Raw genomic sequence first — 25,735 nt, 5'->3', positions numbered from 1 at the left:
TATGTTTTTAAATGTATAAATTACCTCTGCTTGGGCTTCTCAAAATTTATCACATTTGGGAAAATAAAAATTGGTTTTGTTGCTTCAGTCCTCAGACTAAACTGTCACTGATTTTAACAAAGAAGCAGGATTTGGTGTGATGTGTTATGTTCAGAACTTCCCAGTAAATAGGCATGTTGCAGGTATTTCAAGGCAGATAAACAGCCTTGAGTAAAAACATGTGAAAGAGGGAACTAAGAGCATGCCTACTTAGTCCAAATATGTCTTCAGTTACTTTGAAGACTGATAAAAAACAAGGTCTCATCCAAGAACATAAATGAATTTTTTCTCCTTGGAAATTGCGACTTTATGCTCAGTCAAGAGATAGGTGTTTCTCACATCTCCTCCTTTCATTCTTGGGATAATGTGTTCATTCACAAAAAAGAAAAAATCACTTTCATCACTGCCGAAACAACTAACAAACATAATTTTTTAAGTCAGGGCTTAAAAAAATAGGTCTATAAAGCAAATTTTGAAACATGTTTCCACATCAAGTTTTGGATTAAGTGTTGTTTGTGTGTCAGGAAGTACGCATTTATTCTAAAACTCATGGGTTTAAACTTATTTGGGAAATAAGGAACAGTAAACATCATACAATTTTTTGGCAAAATAAGCTTGATCATCTAAACTTTTAAGGTTTTGTTTAAGAGAGGATGTTCTGTTTGTGTTAATTTTCTTCTGAAGACATAGCACATTAAGGGGTGTAAACAATTGTTAGGCTACTTGGTAGTTGTGTAAATTGTTAAATACAGCAACAAAACTCTTATTTTCTGATTTTACAGTTAAAAAAAGGGAAGTCAACACATTGAAAATAAAAGCATTGCTACCATTACAGTTTAGCAGACTTTTGCAGTACAGCGTAAATTTAAATGGTTGTCCCTGTACAAATGTGTCAGTGCACTCAAAATCATAAAGAAATGCTCAAGAAAGAGCCTTCAGGATATGTTCTTAGTAAACTGCTGACATTTTGAAAGTCAAATATGTGAAATGTGTTTCAAAGGCACGGTAATGGGTTTTTGTGCTCAAACAAAGCCAGAGCAGTAAGTATATTTTTCCATTCTCAAAACCGTAAGAATTAAGTATGAAAACACAGCAAACCACATGCTTACTCACATGGTTCCTAGAGCATGTAATAGTTGGCTTTGTCCTTTGTAATAGGTGGTTATGTAATGTTGAATGTATAATTGGTTTTCTTGAAACAGCAGGAATTTTGTTTGCTTACATCTTCCTCAGTAAAGCTGAGGCTGAGAAAACCTAACTTCTTAAAGGGCTCAAACTGCATCTGTTCCATCTGATACTGATACAATCTGAAAGTAATTGTAAGTACAGGCTCATTCTCACAGTAATTAATTACTTTAATAGGTTAAACTGACATTTGAAACCTCAGTATTTGAGCCTGAAGGAACTTCTCAGCAAGGGAACAAACAGACACAGTCAAGTATGAACAACCTGGTTCGGCTCCTGTGGGGAGAGGACAGTTTGGACCTTCAGCAGGCTGTGCAGGATGTGCCTCACATTGTCATGTTCCTCACACTGAAACTGGACTCTGAGACATCCAAGGATGAGGTAGGTGGCTGACTCAGCAAAACTGAGGTGAAAGGTAACCACTGATCAAGCAGCTGCTAGGACATTTGATATAAAAGGATAAATAAAAAAATCCTCTTAACGATTTGGAGTTGTGAATCATCCGTAAAATGCCCATTTTGGCCGAAATAAGGCTTGAAATTCCAGGGGGGAAGAATCAGCATCACTGCTGACAAACTCCTAACTGGCCTTATACTCAGCTGAGTGCGGCTGGGCAGCAGCAGGTGAGGAGCAGCTGGGGTGGTGACTGCACAGCTGAGGTGCATTTGTTCCCCAGTTCCCCAGTGCCCAGTCAAAAAAATATCCCCCAGCAGGAGCTATTGGCAGTCCACATCCATAATCTGTCTGGCTCCTTCTGTTTTGAAATGCTAATGTGCCTTTTCTTAGAGTGCTCTGGCATGTCTGCTGTTAGCAGTCAGCTGCTGATTCTTGCTCAGGCAGCGTTTTTAGAGCCACTGAAGTACTTTTCCTGTGTCCTGTAAAGCTTCCTTTCACATCTCTTTCCTTCTTCTGTTCTTCAGGAAAATTTTGCCAGAGTGCATGTAAGCCATTTTAAGTTTGTGTAGTTGTTCAGGATGTAGCCATAGCTACAAATACTCCTCTCCATGCAGGGAAACAGAGCTGAGGGTGGCCTCTTGCCCTGTCTGGAAATGGCAAGTGGACAAGGTGGACTTCTTAGGAGCTGACATTTGGGAGAAGACTCTTCTGCCTTTGTGTGAATTCTCAAATTTAGCATTATGTCCCAGTGATCTGATCTGTGCTGAGGAGACGTCAAACAAAGCACAGGCATTTCCAGTCCCCAAGGACTAAGATGGCAGGACAGTAATGGAGTGGGGAGCAGAAAGAAAACATTTTACTTTCTCTCCCTTGGAATTTATCCTTAGATTGAGATACCTTTACTGTTTTTTATACTATTTTTCAACTGGTACAAGTCTATGTTCTGTTGGTGATGTGTAATAGAAAAAAAATGTTAGAGCTACACAAAATAGGATTTAATTTTATTTTCTAGAGACAGAGCTGGGAAGGAGAAGCCTAGAAAATTATATAAAACCATAATATATACTAGTCCAAGACCAGTGTTTCCTTGACCACATAAACTTTATGAAATATTAAAAAAAGTAATTTCAGGGCCTCTGACTCCTCTCTTACACATCATGTAAATGCCTGATTGCAATTCTGCACTTCACAGTAAATTGAGTACTGGTTTCTTGCTCCATTGTTCCTTTACATTCTCCCAAGAAACGGGATTAATCCTCAACATTGAGCAGAGGTAAAAGAGGGGTTGTAATGCCCTTGTTGTCCCTTCACAAAATCGAATAATTGTTTCCTGAGAAGTCTTGGCAGTTATGCAGCCCCAAATACATTGAGAGATGCTTTGCTGATATAATGAAGCTCTTTATAACATTTCCTTGCAAAAGAATGCCGCCTTCTTTAAGGCATTTGTCTTTAATTTCATTTTCTGAACTTCAGGCTACTTCTATCCTGTAGATGTACTGTCTCAGATTTAGTTTAAACAGTACTTTAAATGAAATTTTAACATTCCTGCACAATAGAAAAATGATCCTTTAAGAAGCTGCTTTACCCATATCCAGAGGAGGCACAGTATGCAGATCACATCCGTATAAACTGTGGCAACTGGAACTTGTAAATAATTCTTCTACTTGTGAGCTTTTGGCACCTAAAATAGAATTAATGAGCTTTAAGACTTGTAAGCTCTGTCTGCTCAGCTAGACAGGGAGGTAGTATTGGGAATCATTTGGGGGGTGTGTGTGCCTGTGGGGGTGTCCCTATGGTAACAGTTTCTCAGTGAGTAAGGTAAATCCTGCTTTTTTTTATATTTTATATTCAGGTGGGTATTACAATTACCAGTAATTGTAATTTTGGCAATAGCATGTCTTAGAAGGAATAATGTTCATGTTCCTCCTACTGTTACTAGAGGACTCTGTCCAGGTTTGGGGGTTGGGTTGAGGGGGGATTTACACCTTAAGAAATGAGCTACTTTTATTTATTGATTCCATTGTCGTTGGCCTGTGACCTTTGGGCTTGCTTTGGAGAGAGCTGATCTGGTGGCATGTGCTGGCCCTTGCTAAATCACTATATCCATACATGATAACAGTTTGTTACAGTTGGCTTTTCTTTCCCTGGGAATGTGTTCAGATAATTCTCAAACAAATTTTGTGTAAAGGCCCCAGTTCATAGTGAGGAGAGGGGAAAAAGGCTCTTTCTAGCCCTTTGCAGTGCTACAATTAGAAAACAGCAGGGCTTCTCCAGTTGAGGGATTGATTCCAGAAAAAACAGATCCTTGTCACTAATGAGTATTTATAAATAGAGTTAATTAAATTGGATATGAATGAAGAGTTTGTCAGGTCCTTCTGTAATGAAATTTTGCATTCTTCTAGTCTTGATGAAGGAAGATTTTCTAATGGGTATTGGCACTGCCTGAATGTGCTTAGTGACATAAACAGGGAAGTTAATCACGTCTGTGTTTCATTTGTTTGTGGAGAAAGATACTTTACTATAATCTTTGCAGTGGATAAGCTTAATATTACATGCATTATTTTTGGCCCATCATGATTTGGCAGAAAGCAATAAATGAGTGGAAATCACGTTCGCTTATTAGTATATTTTTATAGTTGCTGAAATAATACAAAATTTTTGAAAGTGCTTGAATAAAAGAAAGATTTTTTTTAAATTATTAGAAAAAGAAAAATATCTCTCAAATATTTATCTCTATAAGGTTTAGTTTCAAATGACTTCTGTATCTGGTCAGATGTTTCATGAGGAATCTTAATGGTGTACTTTGAAATTGGAGCATATTCATCAGTTATGTTTTATGCTATCCATATAAAGCAGCTAGGTAGGGTTATACAGAGAGACTTAAGTTTTCATATTCTTATGTTAGTTTTGAAGAGCTGTATGTCTGATGATGGTTTAAGTCAAAATTTAAATATTGAAAGAACTGTGCTAATGCTTGAATCAGAGAGTGACAGAATGGTTTGGTTGGAAGAGGCACTAAAAATCATCCAGTTTCAACCCTATAGCCATGTGCAGGGACACCTTCCACTCTACCGGACTGTTCCAGGGCCCATCCACAGCCTTGAACACTTCCAGGGCTGAGGCATCCACAGCTTCTCTGGGCACCCTGTGCCAGGCCTCAGCACCCTCACAATAAAGAATTTATTCCTCTATTAACAGTGTACTTAAAGCTGTTAGATGCAGTGGCCATAGTGTTTGTCATTTTACGTTTCTCCATGTAATAATTATTCTAAATAAGTCATGCTTTTCAATAAAATAGAGGATTTAAAACTGTCAGAAACATTCATGTGCCTTTTAGAACTTTCCAGTATGCCCATGCAGCACACTGCTTGTTTTAATCTCCTATGAAAGGATATGATAAAAGATTTCATGTTTTAAAAAAAACCCAACTGTTACCACAAAAAAAAAATATTGTCTTGTTTTCTGTGGGGATTTTTTGGAAGGGTTTGGTTTTGGTTTGCTTAACTAACACCTAACTTTCTTCACAGCAAGAAATTATTTATCAGTACCCCATATCTGAAGCATCCCAAAAACTGAAAAGTGTGAGAGGGATATTTCTCACACTGTCTGACATACTGGAAAGTGTTACTGGTACCGAGATTATCAGGTAAAAGTGTTTGAAATGTAATTACTGTTTTTATTACTTTATACATACATGTACAGCAAACATGGGTCATGCATCAAGTTCTAGACAAACCAGAGCAACTCAACCTGTTTAGCAGTAACACTTTAACTACAAGAGCATGCCTGAAGTTGGAGTGCTCAACCTGGATGTAAATTGATTTGGGGAAATTTTGTTGTAGTGGGTAGCAGTGACTAGGATTTTTAGTTCAGTGAAATGATTTTCAACTCCTTTATAACTTCATAGTGTTAACAGAAATACTTCTGGCTTCATTTTTCTAGTTCCTCCCTTTTCTTATGTGAAAAACTGGTTCAAGTTGTTTACTGGAAAGAATCTGACAAGTTGCTCGTAATTGGCCTTCCTGAAGAAAAGTGAGTTTCAAAGGAAAGGTTTTGTTTTCCTTTAAATTTTGTGTCATCAAATTTATTTTGTGTACTCTTCTAACAAAAAAGGCAAGAAAGGGCTTTAAATGTACTCTTTTTACTGTAACTAGTTTTTATGTCTGTGATTTCACTATTTTGATTGACTTTATTCACATCTTTCATATATCCATTGTTGTAGTTCCTTTTTCACTTCCTCTGAAGAGAATAAGATCCCAGAAATATTTGTAAATTAGAAAAGAGTAATATTGTGGGGCTTGGTAAACTCAAGTTCTTTGCAAAGACTGCTGAATAACATCAATAATATTACATATTTACACATTCTAAGAGGACTGCTTATTCATCATAAAGATGTTATAACCATAGCTGTACATTTCAATTTTTATTTGTTAGTGTGCCCCTTTCTCAGCTGAGGAACATGATTCAGGATGTTGTCAGGACCTTGACATTCATGTACAGTTCTTTGGACAGGTGAGTTCTTTCAGAAGTATTTCTTTTCAGTCACTGATTTTTTATTGGTGCTCACTGAAAAAACAAATACTAGGATTAATTTTAATGTTTCAAGGGAATTTCTTTGCATGTTCCTTTACACTTGTATAAAAACAAGAATTCTGTTGTGCTTACCTTTTGGTTTCAGTCTTAACACTAGTAAGACACTGATTAAGAAGTCTTTGTCACTTCAGAAAGTTTTGTCCCTGATTAGGTTAAATCATTACTATAAAATCCAAGTCACTGTGGATGTCAGCAGCACTCTGCAAATGTTATCCTCTGTGTCTGTAAAACAGACGTGTGTATCAGTGTTATATTTTTAACAGAGTAAACACTCTGGACTTCTCCAGAGTGAGTGTCTGGAGTGCCAAACTCTGTTCGGCAGAGTGAGTGTCTTTCTCTGCATTTGGAAAGCACCCAGGAGATTTTTCAGTCTGACTGTTACCTAAATAAAATTACCCAGGTGGATTACACATATTCTTGCATTTAATACGAGGTTAATGTGTGTATGCCACAGTGAACAAAAAAGAATAAATCTCAGTTTCCAAAAGGATGAGGCAGATGTTTCACTCAGCTTAAGTTACTGTAAGACATCTACTGTAATACCATACTGGTTTATTTTGTCCTTTGTTTGTAGGTGCTGCCTGGATATCAGCCTAGTGTTTTTTTTTTCATGTTAAAAATACATCCAAATGTAGCATCGTTCTGTAAAGAGGCTTGTGTAGCACTGAGGGTTATATAAGCAAGCTGCAAATTTCTCAGTGTTATTCTAACTTGGAGTTCATGTTTGTCCAGTGCTTTTTGCCAGGTGGAAAATGTTTCTCGCCTGGATCATTTTTTCAACCTGTTCTTCCAGCGTGCCCTTCATCCTGCGAGGCTCCAGTCTGGCCCCAGTGCTCAGCACCAGGATTCCTGCAGTGCCCTGTTCCTAGACAGCCTCCCAGGCCTGCGCTGGCTGACTCTGCCTCAGGAAATCAAGGTCATGTCCTTTTCACATCTCTCCAGGAAAACCTGGGCATGACAGGCCAAAAAGTCAATACAGGTGTCTTCTGCTCTTCCTGTCTGATTTACCTAAGTGCTTTGCCCATCCCAGACCATCCATTTTCCTGTAAAATTCAAGTTTGGAGCTGCACCACTGTTCCCACAGGATTGCTATTGTGAGTGTACTTTGGTGACTTTACAGTTATCTAGGACAAGTAGAGAAAGCAACCCCTGGTATGTAGCTGTATGTTTGATTTTGACCACTGAAGTATTTTGGCAGGCAGGAATTACTATTCTAGAAGCCCATGTATTGCTCATAATTTAGGAGAGTTATCAGTGGCTATTGGAGAATCAAAATAAATAACCCACATGTCATTTGTTGATACCAGAAAGGTACAGCTTTTCTGCACCATTTCCCTGTGCCAGGTTACGTCCATGTTAGAAACCGAGTTGTGCTTTAAGCAGGACTAAGACTAAGGTGGATCACAGTAAATAAAATTATAGCTGCCAGTCGTAAACCTCATTTTTATTATTTCAGTATCTGTGACTCCAGTTTAAAATGTTAGTCTTGTCATGGTATAATTTGTTTTTTAATGAGTATCTGCTGTGTTTTAATGCAAATAAAAACAGCTGGGAAATTTTAAATTCAGAGTTGTCTTTCATGGAGAGACCCAAAATATTTGTAAGTTTGTAGAAAACATAGTTAAGGCTAATTCTAATTATTAGAAAATGTTTCTAATCTGAGCTGACCATAAACTTATCCAAATTTATTTCATCAGCAACAAAAAAAGAAACCACATTTTACTTGCTGAACTTAAAGAGGCTGTGCAATGGAAAATTAAAATTGCTTCTCAGAATGGCTCTGGGAAAGGGCCAAGTCTGGATGTTCATAATGACTTTTCTTCTGCAGAGGCATATTCTGTAATTTATAGGTATTTATTTGAAGATAACATTAACGGTGGCTTTCTTGCATTTCTCTTTTTATGTTTAGTAAGACCTCAGTGTATAATTTTCATGGGAGTATTTGGAGAAAGGGTGAAGGGTTAAAGTCTTTCAATTTATTATTGACAGGGTTTGCAGAGTTATTTCAGGTTTGCTATGGTTCAGTAGGAGTTGTCAGGGATGTCACAAGTTATGCATCAGTCTGTGCCATTGTTTCCAAACAGGTTTCTCTTTGCTGGTGGGGCTTTCTCCCATTTCTCCTCTAAAGGAGAATTGTCTTCTCTTTTATCTTTAGTCACAAACTGACAATTACTTAGTTCTTTCCATCTTGCACTGTAGATTTTTTACTACTTTTTTTACAATTTGTTGGTCAGGAGTTTTTCCATGCTTTTTTCTCAAGTTTCTGTAGAGGGGCTCTGTTGTACTTTGGTCTCCAGTTTAGCTTGCAGGCTGCTTTTTTTCTTATAAAATAGTAAGTTTTAAAAGGACTTAGAAAACGGCATCATTTATACTTACAATACAGACATCACTTTCCATAGCTGAGATCATTTCCATTTGCCAGAAAAGTGTTGTTGTTGCAGAAGATGACATTTCCAGTTAGTGTTTTGGTGAAGATCTATTCTATATGAAATATAAAACTAAAAATGTCAGTTCTTCAGGCAGAAAGCCATTTAAATTTTGACTGGAGAAAAGCGGAGAGGGTGGTTAGTTGTGTGCCAACAGGCTTGCTGACATTTCTCTGTTTGAAAACTGTCTGTATTTCGATTAGAGGCAGCCTGTTAACACAGCCCAAGAAATTTGTAATTATGGGATATAGGTTCTTTTCATTAAGTAGCACATTTATGTCATGAGTTTCAGTGCCTAGGACCAGGGAAAGTACTCTTAGTAAAACCTGATTTAACCAGCAGCTCTTGCAGTTACAGAAATAAGGAAGCTTAAAGTAGTTTCAATAGAACAAAAATAATGTGTGAGAGCATTTTGGCGACTTCCATAAAGACAAAAAACCTAAATCCATTGGATAAAAGAGTTTTCTGAAAACTCAGCTGGATGCAGTAGTGTGCCAGGTTTGTCTCTAGACCACGTGTTTTAAAGCACACTGAAAGTAAGATTGACATCTCCTTTATACCAGACACCGGGGTCAGCTGGCACACAAGCAGAGAAATTGTACAGTTCTAAGAGGAGGGAAATAGACAGCAATTAGAAAGGATTTTTTTCGTAATTCTGGTATCTCCAGGTGTTCTTGATATTTGATGTAACTAAAAAAATAGGTGCAAACTTTTATCCACTCACTTTGTACTTGTGAATCCCAATCTGAGATGAGCAAGACAGAGCGAGTTGTGCTATTACTGGGAACTAATGTGTTGGAAATCTCTATTAAAAAGTATTTTTTCACTATTTCAGATGGAAATTGACACAGCACTGAGTGATCTGGAAGCAGCTGACTTTGCAGAGCTGGTAAACATTTTATTTTTGATTGCTTTGCACAGTTATCTCCTGCCTTGGTGTCACATTCAGTGGTTTAAACAAGCACTATTTGCAAAATCCATTAACTTCTTTTAATCAAGTGGGAGTCAAAGCAGTTTATCCTGAATTCCTCTCCATGCTTAACATTATATTATAATCCTATAGGATTGGTCATTGAAAATCCATTATTTAATTTAACTTAAACCCATGGGATGTATACAAAACCACTGATTTCAACAGAGATGATTGTTGTTATATTTCCTGTTTGTGTAAATAACTTGTCCTTCCCAAGCAATTGTGTGCAAACTTGAAAACATCTGTGGATCAGAATTTAATTTTCCAGTTTAAAGAAGACAAGTACAAATTCTGCTTAGTTTTAATACTGTTAAAAAAGGTAACAGTAATATAATTTACTTAAGTAACTCTTAGCTGTGTAAGGTGTAAACATATCGACATTTCAGCTTTACTTTGTAATGAAAGAACTCTCTTGAGCTCATGTTCCAGAGCAGTTACTCTAAAATTGTATTCAAAAGAATCCCTGCACTAAACAACCTGGATGATTATTTACAGAAATCAATGTTTATAAGTTACAGTTTGTTGCACAGAAATTGATTCCACCTACTTAACATAAAATACAGAATATCCATCTAAAAACAGTGCTGCTAATGGGAGAGCACTGGGCATTAAAAGATGAATGAATGGGAATATTTTGAATTCAATAAAAATTGAATTTTTATTCAAATTGACAAATACTGTGAAAATGTCAAAGACTGTGAAAAAAATACTTTGACTTGTAAGTTTTACTCTAGGAGGGCCCCTGGTGTCAGTAGTTATACTAAAGCTACTTTGCTGTTAACTGTGAGAATGGACATATCCTAACAAAACTAGTTTATGAACACTTAAGAGTCAAATAGAAACTAGTTATTTTGAGCTGAAATTTTTAGAGAAAATTGTAATGATACAAAATTTAATAATGGATGCTAAAAACTTGGTATTTCCCTTAACTGCTCAGTATTAACTGCTGTATTGCTAGTAAGAGGTGGTCAAATGTGAAAGTATTAAAGTATTGATTACAATTGACCAGAATTAGTTCGCTTGCATTTGGTAAATAAAATAAAAACACTAAATTAAAAATTATACAATGTTTTTTTTTCCCCCAACAGTCGGAAGATTATTATGACATGAGAAGATTATATGTGATCCTGGGCTCTTGTCTCTTTTACAAGGTAGTATCAATTCAATTAATAGAGTAATTAAAATCTGAAATCTCAGATTAAGATCTAATGATTAGGAAAATTAAACTAGAAATCTGATTTAGTCTTTCAGACACAAATCTGAAGTGAATATATGACTGATTTAAGCATGTATTTTTAGTAACAGACCTAAAGTTCAAACACCATAACAGAAACAATCAGTGTCTGGAAATGATATGTACTGTATGAACAGCAAAAACAAAAATACTTCTTTAAAACTGAAATTTCTTGGTGCACAATCCAAGGACTAGAAAGAGAGCATAATAAGAAAGTAGTAAGAGTCAGTTCAACTGAGACTGTAGGATATTCTAATAGGAACTCTTTTGTTCATTCCCATGTTTTAATAGCAGGTGCTCTACCTTGAATATGTCTTTAAATCCAAGACTTGAGAAATTGTATTGACAGCTTTTTTCACTTTGGCCTCATTCATAACTTTATTTCTCTTTGGTAAATATAGACAGTGTAATCAACAGTATAAAGAGCAAGGTAACAGCCCTTTAAGAAAACTTGCATTTTAAGGATTTTATCAGGCACTTCTCTTTTGGGAGTTATGAGAGAAGTGGAACTGCACAGTATCTACAGTGACAGCACTTCAGTTGTAAAGCCCTTAGAGCTGGAACCACTGTACTATGGATCGTCTTTGGAAATTATATTAACTCCAGTGAAAGCTCACTATTTTTGGAGAGAAAATTAAATGAGAATTCAAGCACCTTAACACTGTAGCTGTTTTGCAAGCTGGGAAAGCCCAGCTCACCTTTGATAACCTGCATATATTCTGGTGGTTGATTTGTTTATATTTAGTGTTTTGGTTATTTAGATGTGGCCCAAAAGCTCAGTATTGTACAGCTGTACACCAAAAAGACAGTCTGTGGCCAGAAACCTTTGGATCTCAGTGTGTGTGGAGCGGGGATATCTCTGTATGGAAAGTACTCAGAAGTGCTGTGTGGTGGTGGTGTATTTCTCACTGAACACACTTTATTTTCTGTGTTTAATTCAGGGTTACTTGATTGGTAATCACTTGCCAAAGGAAGACCTTGTTGATGTGGGTTTCTACTGCCGGCACTACTGTCTGTTACCCTTGGCAGCAGAGCAGAGGATTGGGCAGTTGGTGATTTGGCGGGAGGTGTTCCCACAGCATCACCTCCAGCCGTGTGAAGAGTCGAGTTTGACGGGATACAGGGAACCTGAAGCAAGATACTTCTTACTGATAGTTGGCTTGGTGAGTTAATGCTGCATTCTCCGAGGCTCTCTTCTGCTGTTGTGAGTTGTCTGTTCACTATGCATTTCACTGGGTAATTTTTCAAAATACTCAAATTGTAGCTGTTCCATGGTACAGAATTTCCCAGGGAGTAGTATTATTTATACATCTACAAAGCTTGTGACGTTTAATATAAATTCTCATTATTTTTATGCCTTTTCACTTCAGTTGAAAATGTTTCTACCTTCATAATCTTCTCTTTCCAGACAGCTCATGTCAGAAATGTCTGGTTTTGGTTTTCTAAACGTGAACTTTCTTTAAAGCAAACAGCTGATGTTTATAAGCGGTCTTTTATGTTTGCATCCTCTGTATTTACAGAGACACTTTGTCCTGTGTGTCCTGCTGGAGGCAGGGGGCTGTGCATCCAGAGCTATTGGGAATCCAGGACCAGACTGTATCTATGTAGATCAGGTCAAAGCAACCATACTCCAGCTGGAAGGAATAGACAGCAGCATAGAGGAAAGGCTGGATTCTCCCTCCATCCCACCTGTAGCCTGTGCTGACTGGTTCCTTCCTGCAGCACGGGATAGACTGGAGAGCTTGAGCACCTCACCAATGCTAAGCAAGCTCCAGAACTCCTGCAAACCTGTGAATGTTCCAGGGCTCAGGAGGAGCCTCTTTGGGGATACTTCCCACACCACACGGAAGCAGAGTCCTCCAAGGAGCAGTGGGGGAGCCGAGCAGGGCAGCGAAGGGCCCGCAGAGAAGGAAAGCACCAGTCCACAACCTGTGGCAGCCCAGGTCAGAGAGAATTGATAAGGTTCTGGGGGGCTTGGAGAGAGGGCAGTTCATTCAAACTCAAGGTAACTTTTATAAAAAGCACACTATAAAAAAAATAAGTCCTCGAATTCAGTAGAAAATACTTCTGTTGCCTTGGGAATCTCTGAATCGGCCTCAGAACCATCACACTTTTTTATTTTATCATTGCTTGTAAATATTTGGGGATTTCACATGACAGAAGTGGGCACAACTGTGTTGAGAAAAGCAGATATTATTGGAGAATATCCCCAAAATAACCTGTCACAACTAGTGGCTGTACAGTTGTAGAACTGTAATACACAAGAGCCAAACACAGTTAGAACTGCTTCTAACCAAGTTTAGTCTAAAATAGGCTATAAAATACATTTATATAAATTATAAATGGACCTTATTTAAAATGCTACATTGTCCGCTTTTTTCTGTTGGTTTGTTTGGATCATGTTCTTTCTTTAGCTGTGTGTTCTCGGTTATTTCACCTATCTGCTTGTTTTTCAGGCCACTAGGAAAAAGCACACCCTGCCAAACCCATTTAATTCAGGAAACATTAAAAAGAACCCTTCAGAGAAAGATACAGAACTACTTAATACTATCAAGTAAGAAATTATTTTTTATTGAGTATATCATTTTTTAGGGCATGCTTGGATTGTTTTTTGAATATACACAGATCACAGAGGTCCCCGCATGATTTTATTCCAACCAAAGCTTTGCTAGGCAAAGATTATCAGAAGTGAATCTGTTAAAACTGAGAGCTTAATTAAACATAAAAATTTGAAATAATACAATAAAAGACAAGTGTCTCTGAATAATATGTCGGTGTTGTCCACACCTGTCCCACATCTGTGTGACCTTGGAATTTCAAGCGGAAGTTTCTGCACCACACATGTACTTACCTTGTGCCTCCATATTATCTCTAGGTAGAGGTACAATGAACAAAGCTTTTATTTCACCTTTGTTTTTTTGGAGACAGTTTTTGAGAACAAGTGCAATGCCTAACTAGCACCACAGTTTTTTAATTTGTTGTTTTTTTTAAATTGAGTATTACAGTCAAAATTAGCAGGATTTCCTTGTTGTGGAGATAGGAACCTTTTGAATGCCTGTATCCAGTTTGTACCCTACTGTAATTAGAAAAACAATCCTGCTTTAAGAAACAAAAGCTGCAAATTATCTTCATTTTAATTAAATGAATTCTCCAATTTTTTTAAGGTTGACATCTGGTCCTGAGAATACCCTCTTCCACTACCTGTTTTTGGAGACAATGCAAGGAATCTTCATTACTCCAACTCACAAAGAAGTAGCACAGCTTGGTGGCTCCATCCACCCTCAGTTAATCGAGAATTTCTACCAGTGCTGCCTTTCAATTCGTTCCATTTTCCAGCAGTCCATGAGGAAAGAGGTATGGAAATTTGGATTTCTCTTTGTCCAATCACATTCTCAATTCAGTATTTCAAGATTCTTTTCACTTCATTATTTCAGTGGTTTACAAGCAGTCTGTATTTGCACGTCTGCAGACTCTAAACCGAAGCGGACTACTGTCAGTTGAAATTTTTAGATCCTTAAGTTGCAATTCAAGTGAGTTAAGTGAGAAAAGGGGAAATGACAGTACAAAATTAATGAAGGCAAGTTTGCAAATAGCAGTATAATTTTTCTTACTGTTTCTTTGATGTTACTGAAAAAGTCATTTCTGGTTAGACCCATGTGCCTTGTAAATCTAGGAATTTTTAACTTAAAAAATAGATAATTTGGTGGATCAGTCACATGACACTGGGGTTTTGCTGAGTAGGACTCTGCCAATAAGCCATGTATTTTGGGCATTTCTGTTGGGAGATGCAGAAACCCAAGAGCAAGCAGAGAGAATAAATGAGCATTTCTTAGCATCAGATTGCCTTTGGCTACAGCCATTAAATAGACATTTTATAGTTCAAGCCATAAAAACTGAGAATCAGAAATAACTGATGGACACATCTCTTTCAGCGAAATTTGGTGTAGTCTTTTGCATATTGGCTCCAGCAATTAATGCTGAAATTGGCAGGCTGTATTACAGCACCAGGAGAATGTCAAAGAAAAAACAGCAATTTGCCCTGTTCATAGTGCAGGACAAAAAAAATCAAACACAGAAATGTACTATTATACTGTGTATTCTTTGTCATCTGCTAAATATTGTTATGGTGTAGGATCCAGAGAACTGCACCAGTAATGCCAAAGTTACTGTAAACTCATCAATAATCAATATTGCCTTAATTTTTGAGAACAGAAAATTCACAATTTAGCTTTTAAAATGTGTACAGGAATTTTGAATAAATTTTAAATTGAGCAAAAATAAGCTCTGTCACCTTAAACCCTAAAACAGGATGTTCTGATCATGTTTTCTAGATCTTCAGCCCCTACATCTTCAATATTGTAGGCAGATTGAATGATGTGGTTTCTGCATCTGCATATGGCAGACAGAAGTTCCTTGAGTTGTTTTCTAAAAAAACCTTTTCTTTCACCTTTGAAGCAACTGTTTCACTGGCAGACCCAGAGATGAACTGGAACTTTTGCAAGGTTTGCTCAAAAGCTCTGCACAAAACACAGCTCTAAAAGCTGGAGAAAACACAAAAATGTCTTTATTTTCTATGCTTTTATGTCCTCGTACTGAGTAAGAGTCAGAAAATGCTCTGAGCAAAGTGCTACAGCTGTTTATTTACAAAAAGAAATTCCTGCCTGGCCAAGTTTATTCAATAGACTCTTACTATCACAGTTCTTAATTAGAGAGGCACATGGAGAAAGATGAGATCTTTAGCTGTTGTAACACACTTTTTAAAAGTGCTGTAGTAACTCAAATGTCTTATTAGAAAAGCAGTGTTTAGCTAGAAGGAAAAAAAGTCAAAAAAGGGAGTATGTGTCTAATTCCAACTTGTGTAGCAATGGAAAAGCCTTTTGATGCCAAGGTAACAAAACTGTGGATAAAAGAATCATGTAAGCAAGTTAGTTATATCTTCTAACCCTGGCTTTTTGACAGCAGAATCATCCATCAGAGAGTCCTGAACAAATCACAGGGTTGTATTTGCTCGTGTTCATGTCAAAATGTCTCATGCTCTACTAACATTTCACCAGTTGTTTTACAGAAGAAGGAAAAGGCAGGCAGTGGGATTTTAGAATTTAATAAGGCAGCTGAGGACCCAGGTCTGGTGAGAGAACACGGCCTTCTGTTTGAGTGCTCTCCTGAAAACTGGACTGACCAGAAGAAACCACCACCAACAATGAACTACTGGGTTGTGGGGTAGGTTTAAAGAGAAATTTCACCTTCAGGTTTTCATTTTGACCATGCCATTGTGTTCTTTAAAAATAAATTTAACTGTAGCACATCACAGGAATACTTAAGCTGACTGATAGATTTGAGCTTTAATTTAAAGGGACTGGGAAGTTGCATTGATGTGAATTTTCACCTTTAACAGTTGCTGAGTCAATGATATAAACAAATGAGGTGAACAGTTATAATTACTGTTATATTATAAAAGAAGCTTTTTCACTGGGAAGAAAAATGTTTAGAGAGAAAAAAGAAAAATAATTGTTTCCCATTATTAATGTACATAACTGCAGTTCATGTGGAAAAATTAAAATCTTTAATTAAAACGTTAGAAAAATTACACTACTGTTGATATATTTTAAAAAATAATTACAATGCACAGGTATTAACAGCTTCTCTATTTTAGCTCTTTTCCTAGAAGAGCTCACTGGGTTAATACATGGGAATGTAACTACCCAGATGTCATTACATTTAAAAATTAGTAAATGTGTGAATCCTGGGGCTTGTTCCCAAGGACCCTGATTGCAGCTTGTAGCCCAGAAATTTGGATTGCTGCTAACAGACCAGTAACACAGAAGATCCTGAAAACCTGAAGATTTTTTTCCCTACACAGCCTTAAAGAAGCTGAGTAGAGAATAACTTGATTTAAAAATCCAATTAATTGAAAGAGGTAAGGTAGCACAGGACAGACACTGAAATTTGCCAACTGTCTTACACAACAGCTTGTTTTAACATCCTGCTGAAACCTCCCAGTACAACCAGGATCTACCATTTGAGGAGAAAAAAAAATAACACCTGTGATGATTTTCTTCTTTTTATTCTTTTTTTTTTTTCCAGGAGACTCATTCTCCATCCCAAACCTCAGGAGTTTTACGTGTGTTTCCATGACTCAGTGACAGAAGCTGCTGTGGAACTGGCCTTTAAACTGTCCTTTGGCTTAGCTGCATAGATGAGCTTCCTGTACACTCAGGCATCCTGTGTGGTGGTGTTAAGTCTTTAAAGCATCCCATATAAAGGGAAATGAACTCAATTTGGGTGCCACCCATGGGGTATCTTTGAAATGCTTAAAAAAAATCAAATGCCTTGTGGTATGACACAGTTAAAACTTCAGTGGTGCTTTAAATGAGCTCATCAGCTGAATACTTAAAAATATTTCAGAGAACCAAAGTTCTTATTTTTATATACTGTCACTTTTTTATCCTGGTCATAACTTTATTGTATGAAAACACCACATAAGTTGTAGGTTCACTGCTGTTCAGTGTATGATATGCAACATAAAATGGTAAGCTAATCCTCAAAGTGCTCTATGAACATGGAAATTGGTGATGGAGGAAAAAATAGTTCTCCAGTTAAAATTTTGCACCTCCTGAAAAACCCAGAATGTTTCCAGTAGCATTATGTCAGTCAAAACAGAGGGAAATATTTTAGACAATTCCTAGCACTTAGCCTCACAAAACTAATGGCTTACCGTTTCTGCTCTCCTGCACACTCGAGGACTATAGTGTGGTTGATTTTTTACTTGACTCCGTGAGTTTTAACTATAAATAATACTTATATTTGTTAAAATGTAGTTTTGAAGACACAAAGAAAGATGGGGGGCGGGCAGGGTGGTTTTAAGATGTGCATGGACTTGGCTTATTTTACATTAATAACTTTATAATAAAAATGTATATTTGTTAAAGAACAGTAAAGCATTATTTTTTTTATTTTTTACTTAATGTATTCTTTATTTTTCTACTTGTTTTTCATTAGTGCTTTTCATAAAATGCAGAACTAGAATTCCATTTTAAACAATGGGATCAAAACGTTTAAGAGTTCAGGAAAGCAAATTCAATTTCACGGGTTCTCATGACGAAATCTTTAGATCTTGTTTTCATTAGTAAATGACGCAGTCTGGGGTAGTCCTGAAACAGTCAATCAAATGCTTGCAGTGCTCACAGAGTGATTCACAGCTTGTCTTGATCACTCAACAGCTGCTTTAGTTCCAAGCAGCAGAAGTCTTAGGCCTGAAGTGCATGGTTGAAGACTTTGTTAATCAGCTTTCTCCAGGATTTATGGTTCCTAGCAGATGAGCAACAGTATTTCAGTCTGAGCCACACAAATCACAGCAGCAGTGTGTTAGCTGGGTTTCCCACTTATAAATCAGGGGATGTGAGAGTTACTCTGTTACACCTCACAAAAGTCTAAAATAGGTGAGGTTTGGGTATTAGATTTCCTGACAGATGGAAGAAGGAACGTGGAAGAAAGCATGCAGTCTTTGCTGCAGTGCTCTTAGCTGTTCATCTTAGTGTCCAGGAGAACCCTTTCTTTAATTTAGGAGAATAATGTAATTCTAGGAGTGCCACCAAGTTTCTGATACCTATATAAGCTGTCAGGCGTTGCTTTTAGATGGAGTGTAAGCACCCTCTCTGTCAGCCAAAATGCTTATGGAGGCTGCTTCAGGAGAGAAATGTCTGCACAGCCATCTAAATACTCTGCTCTCCTGCACTTTCCATAGGTATCCCTAGACCTGGAAATGGATGAAGGAAGTTGAAAATTTAAGCTATTTCTCGTATTACTGATGTTTCACTCATAGTTTGAGATTTTCAAGTGCTAACACCAAATTCACATACTGTTGGTAAGTTTCAGAATAAATCTGTACTTCCAAAAAGAAGTGCTTGAAAAAGAAGGGACCTGAAAAGGAAGATTTGTGGCATTTGTTGCAACTCACACCAAATAGAAGAGATACTATATAATATCCTTGGTGTAGTATAAACTTGGGAAATTTTAAAATCTCTACTTATTTTTAAAAATCCATTTCTTTCTCTGTAGAATTTTTGGCACTAATGGTTTGGCAAATGTTACACAGTATTTCCCAACACAGACTCTAAAGGTTGCTTTTAAGGACAAATACAAGCTTATTTTTATGTCCACAGAGGATAAAGGTAAAAATAATCTTTTGCATATTAATTTTAATAAACAAACTAGATCTGGTCAAGAGCTGTGCACTGCTTTCCCTCAGCATGGCTGGCAATTAGTAGTGGTAGAAAGAGGCAGGTTTCCTGTGTACCTTATTGTTGCAGCAATAAAATCTGGGGTTTGATCTTAAATGATTAATGACTTTGTGAGGTGCCCATAAACATCCCTCCAATTCAGATGGATTTTTGAAAGGCACCCAGGCCAACACCCATGGAATTAATTCCAAGAAATCTTGGTCTTGGAATATGAAATCTTGATACTGGCATTTGGCAAACTGCATAAAATTCATTCATATCAGCAGAATGGAAAACAAAGTATTCCTATCTGATTTGTTTAATGTGAAAATAGATGGAAAATCTGCTTCATTTGTCTCTGTCTTAAGTTATCTCTTTTAGGAGTTCTTCGATTAGGTTTTGATAATGTAAACAAAAATCCAGTGTTCTGTGATTTCTCTTGTTGACAGTTCTTTACTACACTGCCAGAAAGTTTCCTTGCCACAGGCTTTTCTGGTAGTGCTGACCAGGAGGAATTCTGTCAGTCACTAAAGTTCAATTAATCTCCTGATATCGCATGCAAATTCTTACACAGTCCTTTTTCAATTACAGTAATTTTGTATATAAAGAGTTTAAGGTTGTTTTCTTTCTTTCCTTACAGTGGAAAAAAGTAAAACAGGCATTATGTAAATAACACTGTTTATAGTTCTTAAAATCTCCCATCTCCTGGAAGTGCTTCCAGATGGCTCACATGTGTAAGAGCTCGTGACTCAAATTTTAGAGACATTCCATGAATAACACTCAAGATTAATTTCCTTAGAAGTACGATATTTAGCAAAGTGGCATATCCACTGTTGAAGCTCAGGGTCTTTGGATGCTTTCTTACATGTTCTGTTCAGGACAGGAAATGGAATACTACAGCTGTGGAGTTGTTCCCAAACTGGCAAATAAAAAATGATTTTGGGTACATGCACATGGTCTAAATTTACTACACAGGATGTGTACCCCTGATGCAGTTAAAGCCAGCACAGCTATGTCAGGGCTCTAAGAAGTTATGTAAAATGTTTCTTCTACTGTGATCGGCTTTTACAAGTGAAAATATTAAAAAACCCTCAGTGTAGGAATTGCTCTGAGACTGCCACATTTCCTGATCATTTTGTAAATGCAGTGTTTTGGATAGATCTTGTTCTTCGTGCTTTGAAGTTTAATTTAATACAAAGGTCAGTATTCTGATATTGTAATGCTGTGTTTTCATAGCTGTGTCCAGCAATCTTTGTGTTCCAAATGCCTTTTGGAAGGGTATTTTGGCAAACCTGGCTGCTGGCAGAGCAGCAGGAGCAAGATCCACTGAGATCAGCTCAGTTGGTCAGGGAAGGGCAGTGAAATCTCTGCAGTGCCAGTGCCAGGTTTACCTGATGTGCCTCAGGCATTATATTTACTTCATTCCAGAGACAGACCAATGCACAATACTAGCAGAATCCTTTCTGTTACTTAAAAATTTACCAATGTGCAATTACAAGCATAAAAGTAATAATAAATGCACACTCTTTAAAGAAGAGGATGAAGTAGAGTGAATGAAAATATTCTGGAAATAGGGCTGTAGCACAGCTCTCAGTTTTTGCATTATTTTAGGTTCTGTAGGGAAAAGTTTTAACTGAACTTTGCCAACTTTGGGTGCAGAAACCAGAGGAGTTTGGGTTTTCCTAACTTAAGGTGTTTATGGGGTGCCATTTAAAGAATTAATGACCATCCTTGTTCTGTATCAAGAATATCAACTGAAGATTTTCTCAACTGGAGATGATTTCTGGGTAGTTTATGTCTCTAAATCCATTTCATTCATTCAAACAGGTAAAATTAATTTCCTGAAAAGTGTCTGGAAGGCTTTGTAGTATAAAGAGAAGTCTCTGGGGCTGTTGGCTTTCCTGATTTGCCAGCAATGGACAATTTAACACTGGTTCTTGTCTGTGCAAGGTTATCCCAGGAATTGGCTGCTTTGCTTCACCTGTTGCTCCCTATGCCCTGTACTTGGGCTGAATTAATAATTTTGCTATGCCTTTGGTATAATAAGGTATACAGTTTGGAGTTTTTCCTTCAAAGGTTGGTTTATTGCCTGCCATGTTTTCACCTGTAGAGAATCCCAAGAGCTGGAAAACAGATTAAAAATCTACAGATATAATTTTAACTTTTTTTGTCACATAGATTTTTTTAACTTTTGCTCCACTATAAGGAAAAGCTGAAACAAGTAACGCTTCTCATACATCTGAGCAAGAAGGTGTGGGGAGGAAGAGAAAGCATGGTACTCCATAGAAAAAAAATCTTCCCAGAGAAAGGGCGAGAGAATTGGATCCGTAAGATTTTGCTGAATGACAGCAGCACTGGAATGGTAGTTACTTGACCTGGAAAGTGTTTCAGCAAATGCAAGTCACTACCAGTTCGAATACACAGTCTTCACCCCTCCATGTCTCTATGCTTTGTTAAAAACAAGACAAAGCAATGATCTCCTCTGTTTAAATGTTTCAGTTATGCAGGCAGCCTGTACTGAAAAGCAAGGTGTCTGCATGTGTAACAGTGTGCATAAATTTCTTTCCTATTAGGTGCTGCTGAGCAACAGTTCCAGGAACCGGGGACTGGATTATTAAAATTACAAATACAGATGGACTTTCTGGCCTGTACAGGGATTGGGTAGTTCTGTACACAGGGAGTCATGATGCACCAGGCCTTCAGTTTTGGATGTTATGGACACCATTAAGGTAGCTTTTACAAACAGATACAAACACCTTTTAAATCTTTATCATCACACTTACTACAAACTCATGAGGGTGTTAGCTACAGCTTTTCCACTTAGTTATTTGTGCTTGACAGACTATTAGTGAAGAGCCAAGTCTTTCTACAGTAGGATTACTGTAATTACAGAAATTGGTCAAAATTACATGTCTTACTTGTCTACTAGATCTGGTGTGCAGCTTACAGAACTTGTACTTCTTCCACTTCTGTTTTGTTAAAGTATGTTCAGCTCACAGCTTGGTGAAAGCTTTTAGTAGAAAACTAGTACTGGCTTTCCTTTTCCTTCTCAGAGCCAGCTATTTGGGGTAGGAGAAGTTTGTGGGTAGAATAATTTTAATAGGTCATTCAGTAGCATTTGAAGTACATTTAATAATACAAATTCTTCCTATTATACAAATAATTTAATAAACAAAACACAAAAATGCTCTTGAGAAACCAGGACTTTGTTCCCCGCATCCCTAAGGAAGTTTTGCCACCCGCTAACAGGAAAGTTGTTAGTTCCAAAGTGCTTTGTTTCAAGGATCTCCTCTCTTGCTATTCCAGGAAGTCAACAGAAAATCTGAATAAATGTTGGCATGGAACTTGCTTAGGTCATTTCAGAAAATGCCAGGGATACTTAAAATCTTACATAATGCCCTGCATACCTCTGGTAATCTGTCCTAAATATCACAAACCTTGAAGCTTACCCCATTAGCACTACTGACGTCTTCCTTTCAGACTAAATGTGATTGCACTGTTTTATGCTTTATCTGAGCAGCAGTCCATGCTGGTTTTATTTCAAAATGCTGTGCCTCTTGAGGCTTTAACAAAGAATTGCCTCTGTTTCTGGTCATTAACTTACCACTAGGATAGAGAAGAGTATCAAGATTATTAGAAACATAAATTATAATAATTTAGAGTAAGATAATGGGTTTACTAGCACAAAATATGAGAATGAGATTTATATGTGTTGTGGCTGTATAAATGTATTTTGTGAGTGATCCTTGTTTCATTCATGTTGTTCCAAAGGTTCAAATGAGGCTGATTAGTATGACTTTAACAATTTCTTATCATGCTGCTTATTCTGATCCAAGTGGAGGCCTTGAATTAATTATAGCACCTGACATTTCTCCAATTAAGACTATATTTTCCAGATGTGATAACTTTCAGAAACAAGCAAACTACAGTTGCTGCTTTCAGCAAAACTGGTTTCTGTCAGCTAAGCAGCAACTCTGTACCATTAGCAACCATTATCAAATAGCCTCTCATTTGCCTATATTCATGTTGATCCAAACCAAAATATGTGGAATGCTTTTTAGCTATGTTACTACATTTACTTGTATTGATCATGTTTCATCTGTGTGGCCTAAAGTAGACAAGACTATCTTTCTGCCATTCTGGAGAACCTAGAACCTTATCTTGACATTGCAAGTGGATTTGATTTCAGATGTAGCTAAGTTAAATCTTCAATATTAATTAAAAAAAAAAAATAAATACCTTCTCCCCACTAGAATTTGACATAATGAGAGGGATTTGGATTTGTCTCTCCCAAAAAAAATTGTGCATGTTTTTTGCTGGTGAAGACAAAAAACCAGTGCTGGTTCCTAAAACAGCTCTTAATATGTTTTAGAGGACTCTATTGATCACTATGAACTGCAATCTACTTGGTATAAAACTATTTCACTCATACTAAAGAAGGAAAAAAAATGAGCTGTGCAAGTTTTAATAGCATTGAAAGAACTCAGAGCACCCTTAGGACAGGAGTGACCTCATTTAATTCCTAAGCCTTCTACTAGCCCAGTAGAGCTTAAAAGAGGCATCAGAAGAAGGATCACAGCTTTTCTAAATTTAGCCACTGGTACCAGCTAACAGAGCGTGACACCAGATAAATATTTAATAGTCAAAAGATCCCCCTTTGGAGTGATCCATTAGGAGAAAAGTTCCTTAGTGTTCTTTACCACAGAAAGACCAATGAATCCAAGAAAATACTTATTTGCCTCTTGTTTCGAATTCTCAATGTTTCCATTTTGTTCATACTAAAACAACATTGAAAAGGCTCTTACCTGGCTGGCAGCATTTTAAGCCAAAACACAGCCCAAAAATATGAAGAGCTGACACCTAGACACCCAGAACACTTAGGACAGTATTGCTTGAGAAAATTAATAATAGCTGAGGATTCTTCTCAGTTCTGAGGAAAAATCTTAGCATGTACATAAATAAGAAGACTCTTATTTCAGTAATAATTTTCAAGAGGGAAAGACCAAACCTTGTGGAGTATTGATAACTTAGGATCCAAAAAAAGCAATTAGATGGCATTTAAATGTCTGGTTTCAAAGAAAGGTCAGCAGCATTCCTAAGATTTCACCCCAGCCATTAATTTTACATTAAACCCTTGGCCCATGGAGTTTGGACAAATACTCTTTTTGAGCTACTAAAGTACCAGACGTGATCCACAGGCCAAGAACTGGAAAGACTTGGGGCAACCCCAGGCCCAAGATTGCTACAGAGGCAGTCGATGATGAGAAACGGGGCTGTGCTCACGCAAGTCTGTGGCTTATCTGGCTGGAGTGAGTTTTGTTCATACTAACAGACTGGGCATCAGCGTGACACTGAAGCACACAGATGGCTTTTAGGAAGTGCCTCCAAGAGTTTGGCTCACCCTGCTCCGCATCTCCAACTCTTGACAAAGCAAATAAAAAGCCCACTGGCACTTTCTGGTGCCAGTCAGGAATGTTTGCACAAGTCTGCTTCAAACCAGCTGGCTTGGGTTGCACAACCACACAGGAACATTTGCATTTAATCTCCTTGCCCCGAGGTTTCTATTCAGTCGGGAGTCAGCCTCAAGTGGTGCTGCCATACCTTGAACCACTGTTTTTCTAACAGGGATGGAAAAAGCAGAGCAGGACCTGGAGCTGGGGGATCTGCCTCCCTGGCTACCAGGGCTGGACCTGGTTTGCCTTTCTGATCCTAATCCTAGCAAGTAAAAATGAGATAACTGAGGCAGATAAAGTAGTTGTGTTACAAATGATTCTGTGTTCCAGTGGTTTCTCTTACCTCTGGAAGTTTTAGAGGGAAAGAGTATGTTTTCACTAGGAAAATTCTGCTTGTTTAGTAGACCAATGAAATCGTGACAAATGGGAGAATCAATCCTCTTGACAGGGATATTAAACTAGTTTAGTCGTTTTGTGCTTATTTTTAATCTCTCCAGTGGAACAGAACTGTGCAGTGCAGTGTCACATGCTGTCACAAAGACGTCACATTGCTGTGTGAAACCGTGTCATTTTTAGAAGCAAATAAATACTTAGGGAACTTTTCCAGCCCGTAGGTTTGTTTTGTCGAGTTTCAATCCACAAACACCCGGTACCCATAAAACGTGGGGTAAGTAGAGTTACCCGGGGTTCGAGATGACTCTTTTCCCCAGGGAAAGGGAACACACGAGGCCGTTCCTGGAAATACACAGGGCCCATCCCCAGCCGGGGACGGCTCTTCCCTGGTTGCCAGCAATGGGCAGAATGAAGGACTCGACAGCCCAAACTCTGCCTGTTCCTGGCACCAGGAGGCACCAAGGGCCATCCCCACCTCTGTCGGACACAACAAGGGCCTAACTGGGCTTCCAGCACAGGGCTCACCCCGTACCTTGGCCCTCCGCGGTTCTCCAGGTTCCATCGGCTCCAGGTGCCTGCCCCCTCCGCACGGCAGGTGCTAATGGCCGCGATCGCCGCTCTGCACTAATAGCTCCGGATTGTTATAATCTCATTAACCGGGACCGTGCAGCAGCGCCAGGCCCGGACAGCCGCGCTCCGCGGACCCTTTAAGGCGGGCGGGGCGGTCCCACCGCAGCGCTGACGCGGGCGCGGGGCGTCGCTCTGGGCGGCACTGCTTCCTCCCCGCTCGCCCGCATCCCTCCCGTTCCAGATCCTTCTGGAAG

The 25,735-nt window shown here is 38.0% G+C and overlaps 1 protein-coding gene across 1 annotated transcript in view; it reads left to right on the top strand.

Annotated features, from left to right (window-relative positions):
* The window catches only part of INTU (inturned planar cell polarity protein), a 42,792-nt gene extending 24,957 nt beyond the window's left edge, over window positions 1–17,835 (top strand). The window contains exons 4-16 of the mRNA XM_088057101.1: window positions 1,402–1,605; window positions 5,148–5,266; window positions 5,563–5,652; window positions 6,055–6,132; window positions 6,946–7,129; window positions 9,475–9,528; window positions 10,701–10,763; window positions 11,788–12,009; window positions 12,367–12,789; window positions 13,303–13,400; window positions 14,011–14,200; window positions 15,912–16,066; window positions 16,931–17,835. Coding sequence (XP_087913227.1) covers window positions 1,402–1,605; window positions 5,148–5,266; window positions 5,563–5,652; window positions 6,055–6,132; window positions 6,946–7,129; window positions 9,475–9,528; window positions 10,701–10,763; window positions 11,788–12,009; window positions 12,367–12,789; window positions 13,303–13,400; window positions 14,011–14,200; window positions 15,912–16,066; window positions 16,931–17,042 — 1,992 coding nt within the window. The 3' untranslated portion in view covers window positions 17,043–17,835. The remainder of the gene's footprint in view (window positions 1–1,401; window positions 1,606–5,147; window positions 5,267–5,562; window positions 5,653–6,054; window positions 6,133–6,945; window positions 7,130–9,474; window positions 9,529–10,700; window positions 10,764–11,787; window positions 12,010–12,366; window positions 12,790–13,302; window positions 13,401–14,010; window positions 14,201–15,911; window positions 16,067–16,930) is intronic.
* Window positions 17,836–25,735: the final 7,900 nt, after the last annotated feature.

This window comes from Pseudopodoces humilis, chromosome 6 (assembly GCF_049639895.1).
Source record: "Pseudopodoces humilis isolate 2021_Gansu_Grassland_sample_001 chromosome 6, ASM4963989v1, whole genome shotgun sequence".
Classification (NCBI taxonomy): domain Eukaryota; kingdom Metazoa; phylum Chordata; class Aves; order Passeriformes; family Paridae; genus Pseudopodoces; species Pseudopodoces humilis.
The sequence above is the reverse complement of the archived record's forward strand: the minus strand, read 5'-3'. Positions and strand labels throughout refer to the sequence as shown.